The 20,318-nt window shown below is 43.9% G+C and overlaps 1 protein-coding gene across 4 annotated transcripts; it reads right to left on the reverse strand.

Annotated features, from left to right (window-relative positions):
* Positions 1–8,225: 8,225 nt before the first annotated feature.
* On the reverse strand, positions 8,226–19,957 carry NRSN1 (neurensin 1). 4 transcript variants are annotated; one of them, XM_038392403.1, is made up of 5 exons: positions 19,807–19,957; positions 17,430–17,506; positions 14,567–14,623; positions 11,741–11,938; positions 8,226–10,780 (listed from the first exon to the last, which is right to left on the reverse strand). In XM_038392403.1, the coding sequence occupies exons 4-5, from the start codon at positions 11,927–11,929 to the stop codon at positions 10,382–10,384; spliced, it is 588 nt and encodes a 195-aa protein (XP_038248331.1). In that variant the 5' UTR covers positions 11,930–11,938; positions 14,567–14,623; positions 17,430–17,506; positions 19,807–19,957; the 3' UTR covers positions 8,226–10,381. The 4 variants fall into 4 exon arrangements, with proteins under 4 accessions (XP_038248331.1, XP_038248332.1, XP_038248333.1 ...); XM_038392404.2 differs by lacking the exon at positions 19,807–19,957 and adding an exon at positions 18,882–19,112; XM_038392405.1 differs by lacking the exon at positions 14,567–14,623.
* Positions 19,958–20,318: the final 361 nt, after the last annotated feature.

The following is a 20,318-nucleotide window of genomic DNA, read 5'->3' on the forward strand; positions in this document are numbered from 1 at the left end:
TTCAAGGGCCAGGGTTAATGCCTAAGAAGTATGCAAACCAGAGTAGGAAGTAACTCTGAGGGAATAGTGAAGTGTATGTCTGAGGCTGGAGCAGATGCCTTAGTACCTCAGGGCTGGAGCCCTGAGCTGAGGAGGGACATGTACCTGAACTTCCTGGAAGCAGCAAGTTCTGCACCTGAGGAGAGGAAGAGTCTCTGTAGAGCCCCAGCGTGGAGACAAGAAAGAGGTAGGACTTTGGACTGTTGTTTGGCCCAGATGGGATGGACTTGGATTTGACCACAGGGTGAAATTAAATTACGCTACCAGTTTGGGGAAGTCTGCAGTGGAGGGAAACTGAGGTACAGCAAGGAAATAAAAGCATAGCCATGCAGCTAATGTCGTAGAGGTAAGTAAAATCCCCCTCCCTCTCCTGTTCAGAGTACCCAGATTTGTGAAGCCTTATTAACTTGCTACCAAATGTTTAAAATTTATTTGTACCTTTTTATTCATGTCAGCATGGGCTTTCCCTAGTGATATTTGCCCCCTCTACCCCCAATCAAAAGCTGGTTCTAAAGTTTCACTCAGGTTTACTTCATTATCCAGGGCCACAACTTCACTCCCATATAACACCTAAGCATCTCTGTTTGTTGGATTGCTGGATTGTTCTCCCAGTTCTGTACTGGAGCATGATGCCCAGGCTGTTCCATATTTCATCTAGGTGGGGCTTCCTAGATGGAAGATTTCATCCCTCCCTGACATCCAAATGCTTAATTTCTTTCAAGCATTAGACCACCACCCCAGCTTGTGAAATTAGAGTCCTGTTCTTGTTTCTCATATCAGTGCAATGTGCTAGTTCTAACTCACGGGCTACTTTCCTACTAACTGTCTACATGGGAGTCCTGCTATAAAAACAGTTTCTGGCCAATGGAGAAACAGAAATGGTGAAGGCTGCTACTGTTCTTCAATACACTTCATACAAAGCCAAGGCCTAGCGCTACACAGCCAAGTCATTTATTTTGTTTCAAAAAGATGATGGTTGGTTAGGTAGAAAATCCTGTTTAAAACTTCTTCCAAGTGATTTTTTCTAGCTTTCTGAAAGCCCATAAACTGCTATGCAAATGGAAAAAGTATGTGGCAGTGGATCCTTCTTTCTCAAGTGCATCACTCAAAACACTGGCATGTAATAAAGCTTCAGCACAAATCAGAAACTGGAACTTCGGCAACTTTTGGTGGCTGCATCTAGCACGAACACACGTGAACACACCTTATCTCTGTGCATGTGAAGATATCCTCTCAACCCAGTGGTTCCTCTCCTCTAGCTGTCTTCATTGGTGTATATTGCCATCATTAGCTTGATCTCTCTCCTACTGGTTCTGCCTCTGTTCTTGTACAGCCTGCCTGCCTATGCTGAGTGTTTTTGTAACACTGTGTACACAGCCAGAGATGGAGGTGAAAGCTGGATTCTTTGGCTTCTCCACTCTGTTAGGGGCTGATGGCAGAGCATGGATGCAGGATGTAGGAGGGACACCTACAGGAATCCTAAGCAATATTGTCACTGGAGAAAAGCAGGGGAGTAGGAATTGGGGAGGAAAAACCATCACTGTCTAGCTAAATACTTTGGGCTTCTGCTGCTAAACCTGTAACGTTATGAATCACTTTAGGACACCTTGAATACAGGAACACAATGATTCTGCTGGAGGGAGAATAAAGCTGGGATTTTCTAAGGAGTTCAAGGGATTTAGTTGCCCAACTCCTATTGAATTTCTATGGCAATTGGGCACCTAAATCCTTTGGGCTCCTTTGAAAATCCCAGCCTAAATTGTATTGTGACACACTGTGTTATTGCCTGGTTTGTTTCATTACAGGAGATAATGAGCTCATGAAGTGAGCCTGCCAGGATAGGTATGATGCGGTCGGTATGCTCTGCCAATATGTGCTTCTTGGGGATACTGAAAGGAGCCCTGCATTATTTAGAACCCAAGGGACATTCACCTTGGCCGCAAACAAAGTGTTTAATACTTGCCCACCTCCAGTCTTAGGAGGAACACCTTACCAAAAGGAGAGAAGGAAAAGCAGCACTTTCACCAGCCCTAGCTGAGCAATAGCTGTGTCAGAGCCAGCAGAGAAGACTTTGCATTCATAAAGAAATTTTTCTTTTGCATTTGTTCTCAGTGAAAATACGTGGCAAATGCCAGCAAAACTATTTAAGTAGAAAGAACTCAAACTCCCAAACATGCATGCTCCATTGTCCAGGGCCACTAGACTGAAATGTCTGGCTTATTTAAAAAAGCCTACATCTGCCCTCCTCTGGCTGTCAGCCAGCACCTCTCTGTTAACTAACACTGTGCTGACCCTGGGTTTCATAGCACCTGCAACTAGTTCTGCTCCACTATCCATGACACTTACTGAAAGAAGGTCAGAATACCTGGGGTTACAGAAGTTCAAGCAGGGAATGTGGATTTCCCGAAAAAGACATAGTGAGTAGGAGCAGCAGATTCCAAAGTAGTTCTGAGAGCTGGCATAGGGAAACACTCCAATTCCAACCTGGCCTCTTTCCATCAGAATAGATGCTCCGGGTGGTATGAGGCTGGAAGGTGCATTTAGCTAGTCAAAACATAGGAGCATCTCATCTAGAATCTAATTCTTAGAGTAACATCTCTGATAATTTGGCTAACTCATAGGCAGTGTTTTAAATAATGCCCTCTTTATTTGCAAAAAACCCACCAGTGTAATAAAATGTATGTTATGGAAAGACTGGGTCATTTAAAAATTTGAAATATTCACAGCAGGTTTTTTTCCTTATTTATTTGATTCTCTCTTTGCATTTATGTTACAAATACTTACCCAAGTTGGTGTTGAGTTCATTTGGAAAAGAAAGCCTCCTTGTAAATTACCTGAGAGCTAAACTGAGCCTCAGCGTGTTTAATATATTAATATAAACAATCTCCCAAATCAGACCTGAAAATGAAGACACAGATGGCTGTTTACACAGGCATCTGAGAGCCCCTTAAGAAGCACTAGTCATCTCAAAATGTCTGAAATGTGAGATTACCGTAAGCACACACAGTACATTCCCATTTGTGTCAATGTCACCAACAGACAAGCTGTACCACAAGAGCAAACTTGCAAAACCCAAAACATAATTACCTCAAGTAGTATGTAGCCTTCTAAAGTAGCTTAACCCCAAGAACCTCTGAAGAGGATGTACTCTCTAAATGTACCACTGCTCTTAGCTACTAATGAAGTAGGAGGAGTAGAGAGAGCCTTCAAGCCCTCACCCTGGAGATCAAGGGCATCATATTCTGTCATAGTCGATGTAATTCTAATTGTGAGAACTAAGTTTATCTGGCATCTTGGGTGTATAAAGTCAGGGTGACCTGCTAACATTGAGTGGCCCTACACCCTAATACCTTCATTTTATTGAAATTGCTGCTTTTGCTATTATCCCACCGATAAAGAAGAGCTCTTTAAATGCTTATAGCTTAGATTCTTGAAATTTGCTATTGGCTTTCCCTCCTTTACATTTCCCAGGATAAAGTTCCTCCCCTTGTTCATACACTGCTGCCTTTCTGCAGTTTTGTAGGCCAAACAATCATGAAGTGGTAGGGTCCGTCCTCCTGATCTCTTATCACTGCTGTTTCCACGAATAACCATTTATTTGCAAACATACAATTAAAAATGTCATGTTGGGGCTGCACCATAAATTCTCAACGAATCTGCTGACATTCAGCTGAGGATGTGAGGGCATTTGTGTTTCCCTGTCTTTAGCCAGTGAATCACCACAGTGGGAATGAAAGGCAGATAAAGGGGTCAATAGAACCTTCAGGGAGAAAACACAGATGCTGCAGTGAAGTCACTGTGTAATGCAGTAGGGAAAACAGACCCAACCATCGTGTGTGTGTGTGTGTGTGTGTTCATTCAAATTAACACAATAAAAGCAACCAATGAAATGGCAAAATTTGATTTCCACCATGCAGATTGCAGCACGAGTACTCTTATGGTAAAGGAGGACTTGTAATTCTAACTCTAAGAAGGATAGAATAAAAAATGAAAATGGTCAGAATATGTATAAGAATTTGATAAAAGGCAATAGGGTGGGGAATATTTCTGCTGTTAAGATGGCCTTTACCTGCATTGTAGATGTTCCATTCTACTTGTGAATGTGATGTTATCCAGTCGTTGGGCTGGGAAGTGTTCTATGGACCCACGAAGGCTGAATCCAAGGCCCATACTTGGGCAGAAGAGGGGCAGTGTCAGACATTGATGGGGTTCACGATGGGGACTATAGAGCTCGAGGAAGCAGTGGTAGGGTGGAGAGCAGTGAGAACTGTGTTTAGTTATTTGGGATTCTTTGTTTGCTATGAGACTTATATGGATGGAATTTGGATTAGATCCTTAGCTCAAGTGATAGCCATTATCCCCATGTGGACTAACCAGAGTGGAGGGAAGAAATGTTCATTTTGCAACTCTTTGCCAGTTGGCAGAGGAATGTTGAGACTCTGGAATCCTGTGTTTAGAACATGGATTACACTTAAAAGTTCTATTGGCATAGCTATGCTGCTCAGGGCTGAAAAAAACAAAAAAAAACAAAAAACCATCTCTGACCTATATAGCTATACCTACAGAGCCCTCCGTGTAGACACAGCAGTTGATGGATGAGGGCTTCTGTCAATGCGACTAAAATTGTTTTGGGGAGGTGATGGTCCTGTACTGCACCTCTCCACCTTCTGTTGGTGTAGGATGCATCTACACTAAGGGGCTGTGCTAGCATGGCTATGACTGCATAGGCTCTATAGTGTAGATGTAGCCTAATTCCAGGTTTCAGAAGTGAGTGTGTTCTAGTGGTTATAGACCGTTCTGCCCCTGCTCTCATAACCTTTCCCTCTCTTCTCCTGTTCCCTGCCATCGCTCCTGTCCATTCTGTCTTTGTTCCTATTTCCACCCTCGTTCACAGCTCCTATCACACTCAACCTACCCCTCTGTACCACTCATCAATGCCCTGTGCTCCTCAACCCTCTGTATTAGTCATGCCACTTCCTCTTTTCTTTTCACACTGCCTGGATGCCATTCAGAGCACAGCACCAACTATTTATCTGTCCCCAGTTCCAGTGGGTGGAGCCACCGCAGGCTGCCAGGAAGGAGCAATTGCAGCTCCTGCAGCCCGCTCAGCTGCTCTGTGGATATGGTGCATGTGCAGTCTGGTCAGCAGATAGGAGCAGTGCGGAGATGGAGCATGCTCAGTGCAGATGTGAAATTCAGAGAATTTAGCTGCCAAAATCTAACCATCCTCTACTGAGAATGTGTGAACTGAGATTTATTGAGGCTTATAACTTGGCCATACATTGGTAGATTTTTCTCAAGGATGGCAAATAGTACATCCCTGGAGCCAGTGCTATCTAAGTATGAAAAGCTTTAGAGCTCCGCAATGAAATGACTGTAAAATTATTTAACACAAGCAAAATGATATTCTCTAAACTGGTTCTTGGAAATGACAGAGCCATTTTTGCTGAAAATTTCCAAAAAATTCCACCTGAGGCAGGCATCTGTCATGGAAAATTTCTGCTTGAACAGTTTTTAATTTTGGCAAAGTTTTAAGTGACTGAAAACAAAGTCTTAGAGGAAAGTGTTCAACCTTAGCTAGAGGCAGCGTTACCCTGTTCCTCCTTCAATATCCTTCACCTGGTGGGTTCCAAACATGCTTCTCAGCATAGCAGGTGTTCTGGGCCACGGTGCTTGAAGCACTACAGGCCTGGCAGGAGTACTTGGAGAAAAACAAGGCTTACACACAGCTGTGAGTTATTGGCTTTATTGAAGGTTAGTGACTGACCTGCAACGGGAACTTTAAGCATTGCAGTTACGGAGGCAGGGAACCCAGCACACCGGAGCTTTGCCTGGGACAGAGTCCAACGGAGGGGCAGACAGTCAGAGTTAATAAGCATTACACAAAAACAGCTTATGAATATAGAATTAGGTACTTTTTAAAGGAGGATTTTTCGCTACCTGGTGAAGGGCCGTGTAAAGCAGCTGTGTCCTTTAAGAACTATTTATATTTTATAACAACAAAGCAGCTATTTATGTCCCACAGTAACCTTTTGACTCAAGAAAGTGGAAGTTTCCTGGCTAGGCCGTAACAAAGTCTTCCGCAGTCCCTTACAGCAGGCTTCAGTAATATCCATAAGGCCTGCTTCTTCCTAACATATGGCTACTGCAGTGACTCATCTTTACAGTGTCAAAACATATTAACCCAAGAAGGCGGCTGGGCAATATGGTAGAATGCTCAGCGTTTGTACCAGCCCATCTTGAACATAGCTCATTGCCTGCTGGAGCACCTCTCCTCCCAGTTGAAGATGATTAGAAGATTATAAAAGTGCATGTTTAAGACCATTCTGTGTCCATGCAGCCATTGTGGAAAAACTATAATTCATCTGAAAGTTGGATTTTCATTCTGATCTCACATGTAATCACAAAAGGTTAGAGGAGAGATAGGAGTAGCTAATATATATTAGAACCATCATTTTAATCTCCTGTAGTGAGCTATAATGTAAGATCTGAAAGGTCACATTTTCACTATTCACAATCTTTAATTAAACTTAACATTGAAAAAGTTAGTGTCCTGTCTCCCTGCTGCCCATATACTAACAATCTGACAGCAGTGAAGGAAGGATGTAGTAAACAAGCCTCTTTCTGACGTGAAAAGAGCTCAAAAAAGACTTATGCTGCTGTTCTACCTCTGGGCTATAATGCATAGAATAAAGAACAAGCAACAGTGAATGATGCAGCTATCGTGTTCTGGTGTTTATCACACCGTATGAGCAATCATCAGAACTCCCCTCTGCCCCTTATGAAACACCTGCTGTCTTTGCTTGTTTTATATAATCATAGAAACATAGAGCTGGGAGGGACCTCAAAAGGTCTTTCTAGTCCAGCCCCCTCTGCTGAGGCTAGCACCAAGTATACCTCGATAATCCCTGACAGGTGTTTGTGTAACCGTTCTTAAAAACCTCTAATGACAGAGACTCCACAATCTCCCTGGAAGCCTATTCCAGTGCTTAACATTCCTTATGGTTAGAAAGTTTTTTTTTTCCTAATTAACCTAAATCTCCCTTGCTGTAGATTAAGCCCATTATTTCTCCATTTTACCTTTAGTGGACATGAAGAATTGTTAATCTTCTCTTTATAGCAGCCATTAACATATATGAAGACTCATTCATCTTTTTCAAGAGTAAACAAACCTTTCCTCAGAGGTCAGGTTTTTCTAAACATTTTATCATTTTTTTTTTTTTTGCAAAAGAAAAAGGAGTACTTGGGCACCTTAGACTAACATTTATTTGAGCATAAGCTTTCGTGAGCTACAGCTCACTTCATCGGATGCACCGATGAAGTGAGCTGTAGCGTCACGAAAGCTTATGCTCAAATAAATTTGTTAGTCTCTAAGGTGCCACAATACTCCTTTTCTTTTTGGAATACAGACTAACACGGCTGCTACTCTGAAACCTATCATTTTTTTGCTCTCCTCTGGATTCTTCCCAGTTTGACCCCGTCTTTCTTAAAGTGTGGCTCCCAAAACTGCATCTGGTACATACATCTGATTCCTGCCTGTGTCTCACACCTATTACCCACTCATGCTCTCCTCCTTGTGAGCTACACTCTTGTTTTGAACATGAGTTGCTATGTGCTTTTGCACTCCAAGTTGTGGGTGCCAGTAAATTACCAGTTATACACAGAATTTTATTCTGTTTCAGTCTGTGCAATTTCTTGTTTGTGATGGTGTCATCATTGTCCATCTTTCATAATGTTGGTCCTTAGGCATTTCAAATGTGTTGCTACGTCTGGCTGACATTTTTCTTATCAAGTACAATTTTCTTACTTCTACCATCATTCACAACTATTATTCCAGTTTGAGCTCAAAGAAAACCTCCAAAACCCTCCTTCTGGTTTCTGCACCTCGAAAGTCCATGAAAAGTTTTCCAGATCCAAAACTTTTGAATGAGCAAGGTATGGAGCACAGCCACCTCCAGACTTAATCTGGATAGCCAGAGTTTTCCATCCTGAATCTGATTCAATGTCATTGTCATCAATTTCTACACTATGCATGAAACAAAATGCACTTCATACACAAAGGGTATCAACACAAACAGGTTCACTTGTGCTGTGCAGCTAAGTTGCTTCATTTGCTGATTCATCTTTGAAACTGATATTTTATGTTTTGAAAGGAAAATGGTTACTTGAAAGGACTCGCCACAAAATTCATGTTTGGCTTGTTCATATAATTTTACTGAATCCATTCAAAAAAATAGACAGAACTATAAGGTACAATGTATTATCAGAGAATACAAAGGTCACATCATTCTTTATACATCTTTAATTTAAATCCACAGATTAAGAGGATGAGCTAGTTGCCTCATATGAGAACAAAATTAAGTTTCTTCAGTGACAGGACAAATATTCAGGTAAGCATCCAGACAAATGTATTCCAATTAAGGAGAGCTTACTCTACTACCTATAAAAATAGAGCAACATTTTAAAATTTCTTTAGATAGATTCTTTAAGGTCAACTAATGGGATTATGTAGAGACAGGACACAGCAGGCTAGGAATTTCGGTTTAAACCAGTGGTCTTCAACCTTTTTTTACCCTCAAGATCACTTTTTGAATCTACAGGCAACTCAGGATCTACCCTGAGCCTTCCCCAAGGCCCCACCCTACTCACTCCATCCCCTCCTTCCCATCATTCACTCTCCCCAACCCTCACTCACCTTCACGGGTTGGGGCAGGGGGTTGTGGTTCAGGAGGGGATGCGGGCTCTGGGCTGGGGCTGAGGGGTTTGCAGTGTGAGAGGGGGCTCTGGGTTAAGCCTGGGGCAGGGGGTTGGGGTGCAGGAGGGGTGAGCAGTCCAAACTCTAGGAGGGAGTTTCGGTGCAGGAGGGGGCTCCGGGCTGAAGCTGAGTGTGGGGTGCAGGAGAGGGTATAGGATGCTGGCTCTGGGAGGGAGGTCAGGGCTGGGTCAGGGGTTTGGAGTGCAAGGGGGGTTTGGGGCCCAGAAGAGGGCATGGGTTGCTGGCTCCGGGAGGGGGCTAAGGGATGGGGTGCAGCCTCCCACTGGGCAGCACTTGCCTCTGGTGGCTCCCAGTTGGCAGTGGGCACAGCAAGGCTGAAGCAGGGTCCCTGCCTATCCCGCCCCCGTGCTGCTCCCAGAAGGGGACAATGCACCCCTGTGCCCCCTGGGGTGGGGAGGATGGGGGGCACGTGGCTCTGCATGCTGCCCTTCTCTTGCCCCCCCACAGCTCTCCTGGCTCGAGGGCAGTGCTTGCAGGCAGACACAGAGCATGCGGAGGGAGACTCCTGCCCCTGGGCTGCAGTGTCCGCTTCCGGGAGTGGTGTGGGGGCGGGGTAGTCTTCAGCAGCCACACTGCGCTGCCACTGGAGATTGCGATCGACTGGGAGATCCTCTGGGATCGACCAGTCCAGCGCGATCGATTGGTTGGTGATCACTGCTTTAAACCATAGTCTGATTCCATCCTACCAAGGCCAAATGTGTTATATGAGTTTTAAGGACATTTGGCAAAGACTAGTGATGAGGGACACCACACCAAACCACCAGTGGGGAAAGTGGATTTTTTTCTTAATTAAAATAGGATGTTTCATAATCTTGCTTTCCTTATTTTGCATTTGTTGCTAAATAAATATAGTGATTTTACAAAAGAGGGAGAGGGCCAGGTCCGGGTGGACTGGTGGCAAATTTGGGCCTAAAATTATGTCTGTTTCCCATATGGAAACACTGTTGGCTGATCTGTGCCTTAACCAAAATCAGGGCAGCAGGGTTTCTTGTGTGTGAGAGACACAGACTGTGTACATGTACACACTTGTTTGTATGGAGACTACTGAAAATGACAGGACTCCCAACATGGGTGAAGAGGGCAGGATAGTACCCCATGCACATCAGGACTGGAAAGTGAAAGAACACCAAGTCTAAACATTTTAAAAACTACCCTAGCTAAAAAAAAGTACACCACATTAACTTTAAACAGAGCATAATTTTGGATGGCCATGATACAAATGGTATCAGAATGCCCATTTTTCTCAAATGACACAAACTTGATAAGTTAAAAACCGTTTTTTCCCTCCAGTGTTGTTGTAGCTGTGTTGGTAGGTTGACCTAGATCAACATAGGTGAACACTTGTTTACACAATTCATATATTTGAACATGTAAATACATTATTCAAAGCACTAATCACCTAAACTTCCCTCATTTGCCAACCTTTAAATTCTGCTAGATAAGGTTTCCAATCAGTTCCCCTCTTTTAGAGCAGAGTACTTGAAGCTGTACTGTAAACACAAATTCATATGCTCACAAAGGCTGACCTTTTCAAATTAAATGATGTATAAATTAAAAAAGGAAATGTCAGGTTTCTGATAAAGGTTGGACATTTTGAACTTCGGACAAAGTGACAGGAATCTTTGATTCTCCTGGTGCCGGTGCTTTTGTGACTGGGTGTGTATGGGCTTTTATGTCTGCTATTCTCTCTTTAAACCTTTGCTGAAGATACTTTTCTTCTTTGGAGTAGCTTTTAGCAAAAGCAGACATCAACAGGCATGCTGCCATTGTGGTCCCTCCAATACAAAATAAGATCGCTCCTGCCAGCTTACATATATCAAGGGCTCCGTTAAACTGAATGGCATGGTTATCCACAACAACAAAATCTTCTTCCTCCAAGGCTTCGATTTTCGGTGGCACAAGAAAACCTACTACAAGAACTGTTAACCCGATCAGCATAAAAACCACCCCAGAGATGAGTCCGACCTGGAAAACAAACAGGGTTAAAAATGAATGTGGTCTCATCATTTGTAACATTTTCATTGTCTACACAAATTTGTCAATCCTACCAGAAGCGGGCATTGTCTTCTGAGTCCTGATTCATAGAATTCAAATATGTGGATGAATTGCCATATTGGAATTGTTTCTACAACTAATCTTTGTTTAAATCAACATAGGTATGGGAATTTCCAGGAAAAAGAAATATGCATGTGTAGAGGCTGTGAGCATGTATCATGTCCTGCTCTAGGGGTTCCATCACACAAAAGATAACCTGGATCACTTGATGATTACCTGTTCTGTTCATTCCCTCTGAAGCACCTGGCATTGGCCACTGTCCGAAGACAGGCTACTGGGCTAGATGCACCTTTGGTCTGACCCAGTATGGGCATTCTTATTTTCTTAACCTATTACTGCTACTAGGTGACAAAGCTCCTTCTTTAACGCAGGTAGTGGAGGTCTGAGTTTTGGCATTGAAAGTCCCGGATTCAAACCCTGCTGATGACCCATGGTGGGGTCACTACATGTGACCACCTCCTGTTTTCTGTCCATGAAATGTCTTTATCTTGCAGAAGTTAAAGGGATGGTGTGGTAGAAATAAGTCACATTACATTTCCTGCCAAGTTTAAATAATAAGTGCAAAGATTGATTTCCACAGGATCTCTAACTTTTTAGTAAACCAAGCCCTTATTGTTTCCCTGATAGTTTGACCAGACATCCACGTATGCTTATATGAATGTCAATGAAAGCTATGCGTGAATGTGTTGAGTGTCATTTCTCTATACTTTTACAAATTACAGCTAAGATTTCAAAAGTGACTTGTGTGCTTCAATTTGATGCCCAACTGGATATATATGTTAAAAGGGCCTCATTTTCAAAGGGTGGGTGCTCAGCACTGAAAACTGGGCCTGTAGCAAATAATAGTTTCTGTAGAGTGATGAGCTGTACCTTCCAGAATGCAGAGCTCCACCTGCTAGGTGATCTCTGGATCTGAAAATCATTCTCATGCTCCCAAATTGAAGCTGTGCAGTCCTCATAAAATTGATGCAGATAGGATCGAACTCCATAGCGTTGATATCTTCCCTCCGTGCCGCTCTGCGCTTGCTTGGAGCTGCAGATATCCGCATATGAGCTCATCCTTCTCACCTGCAATGAGAGATTTCACACAAGACAGACCCAATTAGTGACACTATGCGATTTTACAAAAAGGAAATCAAAATGGGCTGCAACTAATCCCTTGATATGAGCTCTAGAAAGAGTCATCTCCATCCCACACTCCCAAAGTAGGGCTTGATCCTTCTAAGTGCTGAGCACTCCTGGCAGGTGTGGGGGCCCTCAACGCCTATTGAAGTCAGTAGGTGCTGAGAGCCCTTGACACCTAGCGCAGGATTACACCCTAAAGACGGGTGTGTGAACACTCAGCAAAGTTGTTTTTTACATGTAGTGTTTCCAGTGCCATAATTCATGATGAAATATTTAATTTCATGTAAATTTAAAGAGGCATTGCATGACTGCAGGGCTGAGTGCCTCAATCTCTGATACAAACACCATTACTATTAGTGATGGTAGGCATTGCTTGCTAGCTTTATCTGCTAATTTGGAACATTTCACAAACTCTTCTTGATGGCTTTGTTTTTTCTTAAGCTTGTAAAACAGAGACATAACTGTGGGATTATATATAACTGTGACATAAATAGCCACAGGGGTCCTGGTCATGAAGACTAACCTTAAATTAATTTTTCTGAATAAAAATACACTCAAGGATGGAACATTTGTTCTACTGTCTGAAAATCATAAAATGAAAATGATTACAAACTAACAAGCCTATTTTAATTTACCAAATGCCGATAGTAAATTTGTGAGGTAAAGCCTGGCACCATTGACTGCAAAAGGGTTCGGATTTCACCCACTGCGAAAAGTAAATCCAGTGTTCTAAATTCTTTCCATTGTAATAAAGTAAAACAAAGATTTTCCATTTTAAATATCCAGGGCCTGACTTTGATTTCGCTTATACTTATTTTACACTATTGTAACTCCACTGAATTCAGCAGACTTACACCTGTATAAGTGAGGTCAATCGGGCCTTTTAAAAATGAGTATGCCACTTTAATATGCCATCTGTAGGTGAGTATTTTAGAAGTATTATAATGCCTTTGTTTTGGATTTAGTAGGATTATATGGACCAAAATGTATGAGTGAGACCTAACATCAGCTTCAAGTAACACACCTGACTTCTTAAAACAGTGCAATGCAAGCATACCTAACCTGTTAGTTTTAGCAAGGTTCTCCTACTCCAACCCCATTTTTCTTGCATTTTATAGGCTACTAGCCCCTATCCCCTTCAGTAACTGCTGCAATACACCAAATGCACATGATTTCACTCACTACAGAATACCAACTCCCCCTATATTAAATGAGATGAATAAATACTGCATGACTCACACTGAAATTATGTAAAAATCTGGAGCATACTAATTAAAAACAATGGCAGAATTCAGCTCTTGGTAGGTACAGAAATTGGCATCACTATGACATGGATCCTGTACTCCACTGGTAGTTTTTTTTTTTTCCATGGCTCAGTGTTGAGGAATCTTATGCACTTTTCTCTGATAGTAGTAGCTTTTCTATTCCCCTGGTATTAATGTATTTAATGTATTCCTGCCATTATAGTCTCATAAGAATTTCTGTGGAAAGGCCTCAAAGCATCCTGACATATCAAGGCCAAATGGATCAAATCCAGTATCCAGGAGGCCTGCAGCATGTGGAAGTTCTTTGTCCAATGAGATTCGGAGCCTGCTCCATGACCACCTCCTGCACTGGAGAGTGGAGGGGCTGGTGAAGAAGCTTTGCAAAGCTGCCTCCCAGCATTCCTAGACCCTCTCTGTTAAGCATCTGGACATCTGCAGATGCAGCCGTTGACTTCAGAGTGCTTAGAGCAACATTTCTGCAAGAAGCTCTCCTTGTGGGGAGTGAGACTGGAGTCCAAAGATTCCCATTCTCTTTTTTCCCCCCTTCAGCCTCAAGACTCTTGTTCTTCCTCCCTAGGGTGTTTCCTCACAGACCAAGCCAATGCAATATTATTCTCGTTTTTCTAACTGATTTGCTTTTTGTTGATTGGTTGAGATGGCACAGACTCCCGGCCTAATGGTCTTCAACAAGAGACTCCCCTTAGTTAGAGAGGGAGGTAGATGTCTTTAAATCAGACATAATAAAGCTGGTGGCAGCCCCCAGAAAGCAAGACAATTCTATGTGGTTATTGGTCATTATCCTGCCTGTCTGATTCAAGGGAGAACCACACATCTGCAATGTCTAGACTGAAAGACAAAGTGAATTAGCTGGTACATGGGTACATGCCTTTCTCTGGAGATAGAGTTGCATGGATATCAAGACGTCTTCTTACAAATCTTTTGGGCAACTGAAAGCATTACTAGATAGGCATTGCAAATAGGATAATTTACATGTCACTAACCTTTGATATTTTCCAGTGTAATATCTGGAAATTAGTTTTATGGCTGTGAGATTTTACTATACTATAAACTTTGATCTTATTTTTCTCAGACAAAAGTGACATGAATGAAAATTTATAGAGTGAAGCCTTGTGGAAAACTCCAAAAAATATTCTGTTTATAAAGAATTCTGCTTCTAGAACAGTAGTTGTTGTTGTTCACTTTTTATTTCATTCACTCTGTGTGTGTGTGTGTGTGTGTGTGGGGGGGGGGGGGGGGGGGAAGAATCTTTGCTCCTTAGGAGTTGCCGTTCCTGCCGTTTCCATACCTGCAATCAAAGTCCTTTCTTTGTGACATCACAACCATCTCCCCAGCAACTAGGTAGCTGTAATGTTACAGAAGACAATGATTTCGACTGAAGAACATTTTTTTTAAAAAAACAATCCCTCCTCCCGCCCCCGGCCTGCAAATCCTCTCTCACCCACCCAAACATACTGTTTTCATGCAAATACTCCTAGTAAACAACAAAGGAAGACAAACGACTATATGTAACCAGAACTCTTCTGGATGCTACAATAAAAAATAGTAATAATAATGAATTCATAAGCAGAATGTTTTTAAAATTTTCCATGAGGAGTCACAGAGTTCAGAATGTTAAAAAAGAAAAAGGTAAAACTATATGCAATAAGGGAGAAGTGATTTAACATAAATATTTTGCACATGCTGAGGTGATCTCTAGATACTTTCTTTACGGACCCTAATTAAGCATCATAATAGCCCTGTGAGGTAGGTAAGTACTATCAATATCCATTTTATAGATGGGTAAAGCAAGTAATAGAGAAGTTAAATGACTTACTTGCCTAACACCACATAAGTTAATGGTAGAATCCAAAACGGACCCAGGAATAATGGCCTCTAATCCTCTGGACTAGACAGTGTACTGCACTAGACTATAAAGTGGCTGTATGAATTACCATAGCTTTCATACCTAGATTCATACTGTCATATCTTCCTTCAAAGATATGACACAATAATATCTTATCAATATACCTCAAAGTGCCTTGCAATGAGGGGTAAGCAGCATTATCCCCATTTACCAGATGTGGAAAATTGAGGCACACGCAAATTATTATGAGGCTTAATTTGTGTTTGTAAAGTGTCTCGATCACCTGAACGTGTGCCAAAAAAATGGAGGTGTGCACGCACAAATTAAAGGGATTGACTAAGGTCAATACAGAGCATCACTGGCAGAGCAGGAAGCAGATTGCCATCCCTCCCATACCAAATCATCTCCTGACTCCCAATCAAGTCCCATATCTCACAGGACAAAACTGTCTCCTCCTATAAACTTGTATGTGTGAGTCTCCACTGGCTTGCAATTTGTATAATCATTTTTTAATCTGTGCATAGTGAGATCAGAATAGAAGTATTTTACTTTCACTTTACACAGGTGTAAAGGACAACGCAAGGTCAATGGTAGGGGAGAATGAGCCCTAATGGGGTCAGTTTGGCTAGTGTGTTTGGCTGCTTTGTGGTGTTCTGGTGGTACAAAGCAGCCCCCTGGGAAAGTTAAGCTAGGTTGATCAGTTGTTTTGCATGATTCTGTTGATGCAAAGCAGCTGAAGCATATCTCTAGTGATCTTCAGTCTCTTCTGTAATTTACTGTAATTAATTTGAGAAAACATAAGGTGACTAATTTGTAAAGATCAGCGTAAATTAACTATGCACCACATTAAAAAGAGGTGCTGTATAGTAATTGTGAACTAACCACATTGTGTATCAGGAGATATGTTGTAAAATCTAATTCGTCACTATGGGATTAACCCATGATAATCACACAACCTGCTATTACTTATTTTATATGTAGATTGTTTTCTATATTAAAACAAGGTTAGAGTGGAAATCTAGAATGCTAATAGTTGCATTTGATTGAATTCAAATGTCGATAAGTGTATCACAGAATGAAGGTTAGCAGACAAAAAAGAATTTTAGTCAAAAGAGTGGAGCATAGTATTACAGTTGTGACAGCTAGTTCATCAAATCATGATTTTTTTTTTTTAGAATGAAAAGAAATAAACATCTGATTAAATGTAGCCAGTCCTACTGGATGCTTTCTTGAACACCTTTATAACCCCTGCCCCCCCCCCCCCCCACTCTCCCTAACCATTGCTCAAACAAATAAGCTGTTACATGTGGGCAAATCTATCCTGGCCTCTGGCTCTTCATGTAGAGATTCTACAATCAGTTCCCAGACAGAGGAAGGAGAGGCTGAAGACGTTTTCAGCCCCCAGTGGTGATCTGGAGTAGTGTAGTCTGTCTTCTGAGCTGCAACATAAATGTAGCTCTTGCTTTCTGAGAACGAGGTAGAGGAATTGAACAGAATGCTGAAGTGAGGTGAAGTAAAGGAGTCCACAATAAATATGTGGGGGAGTGTTCAAAGGCACCCATTTGTACCAGATCAATATAAATGACAGCTACTGTGTTGGAGTGTTGAATGTATTGGCATAGGCTTCACTTTTGTGGATGAGGGTATGAAGGGCCAGATCCTTAAAGGTATTTGGGCACCTCACTCCCATTCATTTCACTGGGAGTGAGGTGCCTAAATACCCTGAAGGATCTGGACCTAAAAGCCTATGTTTAGGGATCTTTTGCCCAAAAGTGGGGTAAACTTTGTTACCCTATATCAGTGTTTTGGTCTGAGCTTAGAGCTTGTATAAAACCAAGGGACAGCTGTTAATCTTTAGAACTTTTCACGGCGTAACTGTGGACCAGTGTAATCATTACCAATCTCTAGAAATACAGAGAAGTTACAATCAGAACTTCAGAACATGCAGCTGCACTGTAGCAATCCCCTAGCAACTTTATACCCCACGTAAAGACTATCCTGTGTTTATTTTGTGCTTTATTACACTGCACTGATACAGCGGGAGAGGGGGTAGGAGGTGGTGATCGGTTTTGTGAATAGATGGATGAAACATTGAGAATATTTCAGGAGAAACTACTGAATGAATTTTCAAACTGCTTCATGATAAATTAATTGTTTTAAGTATTAAATGTTTACCTTTTAGAGAACTGAATTTGAAAGCTATGTTAAAACAGAAGAAAATAAGTGTGATGTTGCTCTCTCAGCACATGCACATACATGACCATGAACCTGCAAATGTAAAACACAAATTAAAAGGGGTTCTTACGTTTTAAGTCCTTCTCCTCCTCCTGATGTTAGACGCTCTGACCTTTCTGTTTAAAGGCTCATCTTTCCAGTCTTTACCTAGAGGAAAAAGAGAACCCCTAGAAATAGTGAATTCTGGAGTAAATAATTTAGATACTGGATAATAATTCATGGGATAATCTTGATGCTTACAAAATTGAATATCAATACCTAATGTTCCCTTAGGATAGAGACCCAAGCAAGGCAGGCTGGGCCTGATCCAAAGTTCATTGAACTCAATGGGAGTCTTTCCATTGACTTTAGTGGGCTTTGCATCATGCCTCTTATATACAGGTCTCTTTTCTTGTTTGGGGAGTCAATTGTGAGCTGTGTCACACAGCCATACAGAGGGGAATGTGGACATAATACACCCCAATAATTTTCTGCATAGGCCACACCCTTTTGTGCTCAGGGGATTGACCAGCTACTATTCCTCATTCTGTGTAGGTGGGTGGAGCCTGACTTCAGCTAAGGCAGCACAAAGGAGGAAGTAAACTACACCAGGAAGAGAAATGGCATAAATTACTTCCCTTAGTCAAGACGGGGGAAACAGAGACCATATTGACAGGTTTCAGAATAGCAGCCATGTTAGTCTGTCTCCGCAAAAAGAAAAGGAGGACTTGTGGCACCTTAGAGACTAACAAAGTTATTTGAGCATAAGCTTTCGTGAGCTACAGCTCACTTCATCGGATGAATACAGAGGAAAATACAGTGAGGAGATTTTATATACACAGAGAACATGAAACAATGGGTGTTACCATACAGCCCGTAACAAGAGTGATCAGGAAAGGTGAGCTATTGCTGGTAATAGCTCACCTTTCCTGATCACTCTTGTTACAGGCTGTATGGTACCCCCATTGTTTCATGTTTCATTGTTTCATGTACCCCCCCATTGTTTCATGTTCTTTGTGTATAAAATCTTCCCACTGTATGCATCCGATGAAGTGAGCTGTAGCTCACGAAAGCATATGCTCAAATAACTTTGTTAGTCCCTAAGGTGCCACAAGTCCTCCTTTTCTCTTTTCAGAGACCGTATTGTGACTATGCAAGATGAATGCAACTAGGCAGTACTCTTTACTAAGGGCTCACGGTAATGTCACAGTCTCACACTTAGAGATTCACAACTTTTAAATAATGCTTCTTGCAACAGGTTAAATCCATTTTATCCTGGTGAGTAATTACAATGTGATGCACCATCCTGTAAACAAAAGCAATCATGATTTCAAGTTTCCTATACTTGCGTGCCTTTAGGAACAATTAAGGAAGGCATCCCCTCAGAAAAACGTCCTAAGTACTTACTGTATAATATAGCACCTGTGAATCTCTGTTGCAAAGGAATTCAGCCCCCCCTTCTAATCACCTCAACAATCCCTACTGGTTACCCTTCACCTGCCCCAGGAAGGCAGGATAGCCCCTGTCGGAGAGATTTGTTTACCATTCAGTTACTAGAGTTCTTTCTCCACCTTCTCTCATGATATTCACTAAGGTAGCAGCAGAACCTCAGAGACGGCTGAGGCTTAGTTTTCTTCCGATCAGCTGATAAACATTCCTGCTGCAGAACACCCGCCACCCAGGGAGAAGACCCTATTTTCCTCTTCAGGCCGCTCTACAGAAGACACCAACGACGCATGAATTACTACTTGCTTTCGGAGCCGGGAGCGGAGTCAGCCTCCCCGTACACCGCTGGCCCCAGCGAGGAGGGAAGCAGTGCAATCCCCATAGCAACTGGCTTCCTTGCACGCTTCGGCTCTGCCGGAGGCGGCGCCCTTCGCTGCCGGCCTCTTGCCGCCCGGAGCGCGCTCCCCGTGCTGCTGCTGCAGCCCCGCGGCGGCGGTCGAGCGCTTGCTCCCGGGCAGCGCGGATTCGTTCTCACTTGCTTCGCCGGGGGGTAATTTACCGACGCGCCCTGCCGGCCCTAGTACGCGCCGCTCCTGAACACCCACCCACGAAACGAAAGCGCCCTCGGCTGCCCTGCACTTTAGCCGGCGGCGTCGCCCAGCACAACAGCCCCGCTCCCTTTGCAGGGCTGCCGTGGCGCCCAGGTCGGCAACCAGGCCGAAGCGTTTTGCAGCCCCCCCGCCGGGCTCGGGCAGAGAGAAGTTCAATAGCCTCCCGTAAAGGCCAGCGGCAGCCGGTTACTAGCACAGAAAGGGGCCGCCAGCCCAGCGGCGAGTGGAAGTGCTCAGATCCCCGCCCCCTCCCGGGCTTTGCAAAGCTGCCAGGGGCAAGTGCATCCGCACAAGCCGGGGCCAACCGACCCTGGGCACCGAGGAGCTCCCCGGGGCCGGCTCGGCTCGGCTCGGCTCGGCCCCGCCGCGATGCCGAGGGCAGACCTGCCCGCACCGCTCGGCCGCGCTTACCTGAGCCTCCCCGCTGCCGGCTGAGCAAGTGCAGCTGGGCGAGCTGCGGCTCCCATCCCCGCTCCGCCACCGCGCCCCACGTGTCCCCTCCCGCCGGAGCCCGGCGCGCCCTGGGCCTGCGCACTCCGCCGCTCCCGCGGCGTGGGGGGCGGGCGCCGGCGGGGCCTCGCGCGCTGCTGGAGCCCCGCTCCCCGGCGCGTGGGCCCGGCCCCTCCCTCGCGCCGCTATTGCCCCCCAGGCGCTGCAGCCGCGAGGGGCCGGCGGGGGGGGGGGGACGTCACTTCCTCCTCCACTGTTCGCCGCGCCGTGCAGAGCGGCAGGCGTGAGAACTAACCGGACAAAGTCCCGCCCCCTGGCAGGGTGCCCTAGGGGCACTGAGCCAGAGATCAGCCGCCGCCCTTTCTTTCTCCACCCCCCGGCGCAGAAGGATCACGGGTCATGGACTTCACCACAAGATGTCTGGCTTTGGCTGGGGCCCCTGAGGGTGCTTCCCAGGCCTGGGGAAGAGGGGC

Source organism: Dermochelys coriacea, chromosome 2 (genome assembly GCF_009764565.3).
Source record: "Dermochelys coriacea isolate rDerCor1 chromosome 2, rDerCor1.pri.v4, whole genome shotgun sequence".
Taxonomy (NCBI): Eukaryota; Metazoa; Chordata; order Testudines; family Dermochelyidae; genus Dermochelys; species Dermochelys coriacea.

Coding starts and splice junctions, on each gene's coding strand:
- NRSN1 (XM_038392405.1), bottom strand. CDS start 11,929: ATGAGCTCATATGCGGATATCTGCAGCTCCAAGCAAGCGCAGAGCGGC. Junction 10,781..11,740: donor GGAGCTCTGCATTCTGGAAG/GTACAGCTCATC, acceptor TTTGTTTTCCAG/GTCGGACTCATCTCTGGGGT.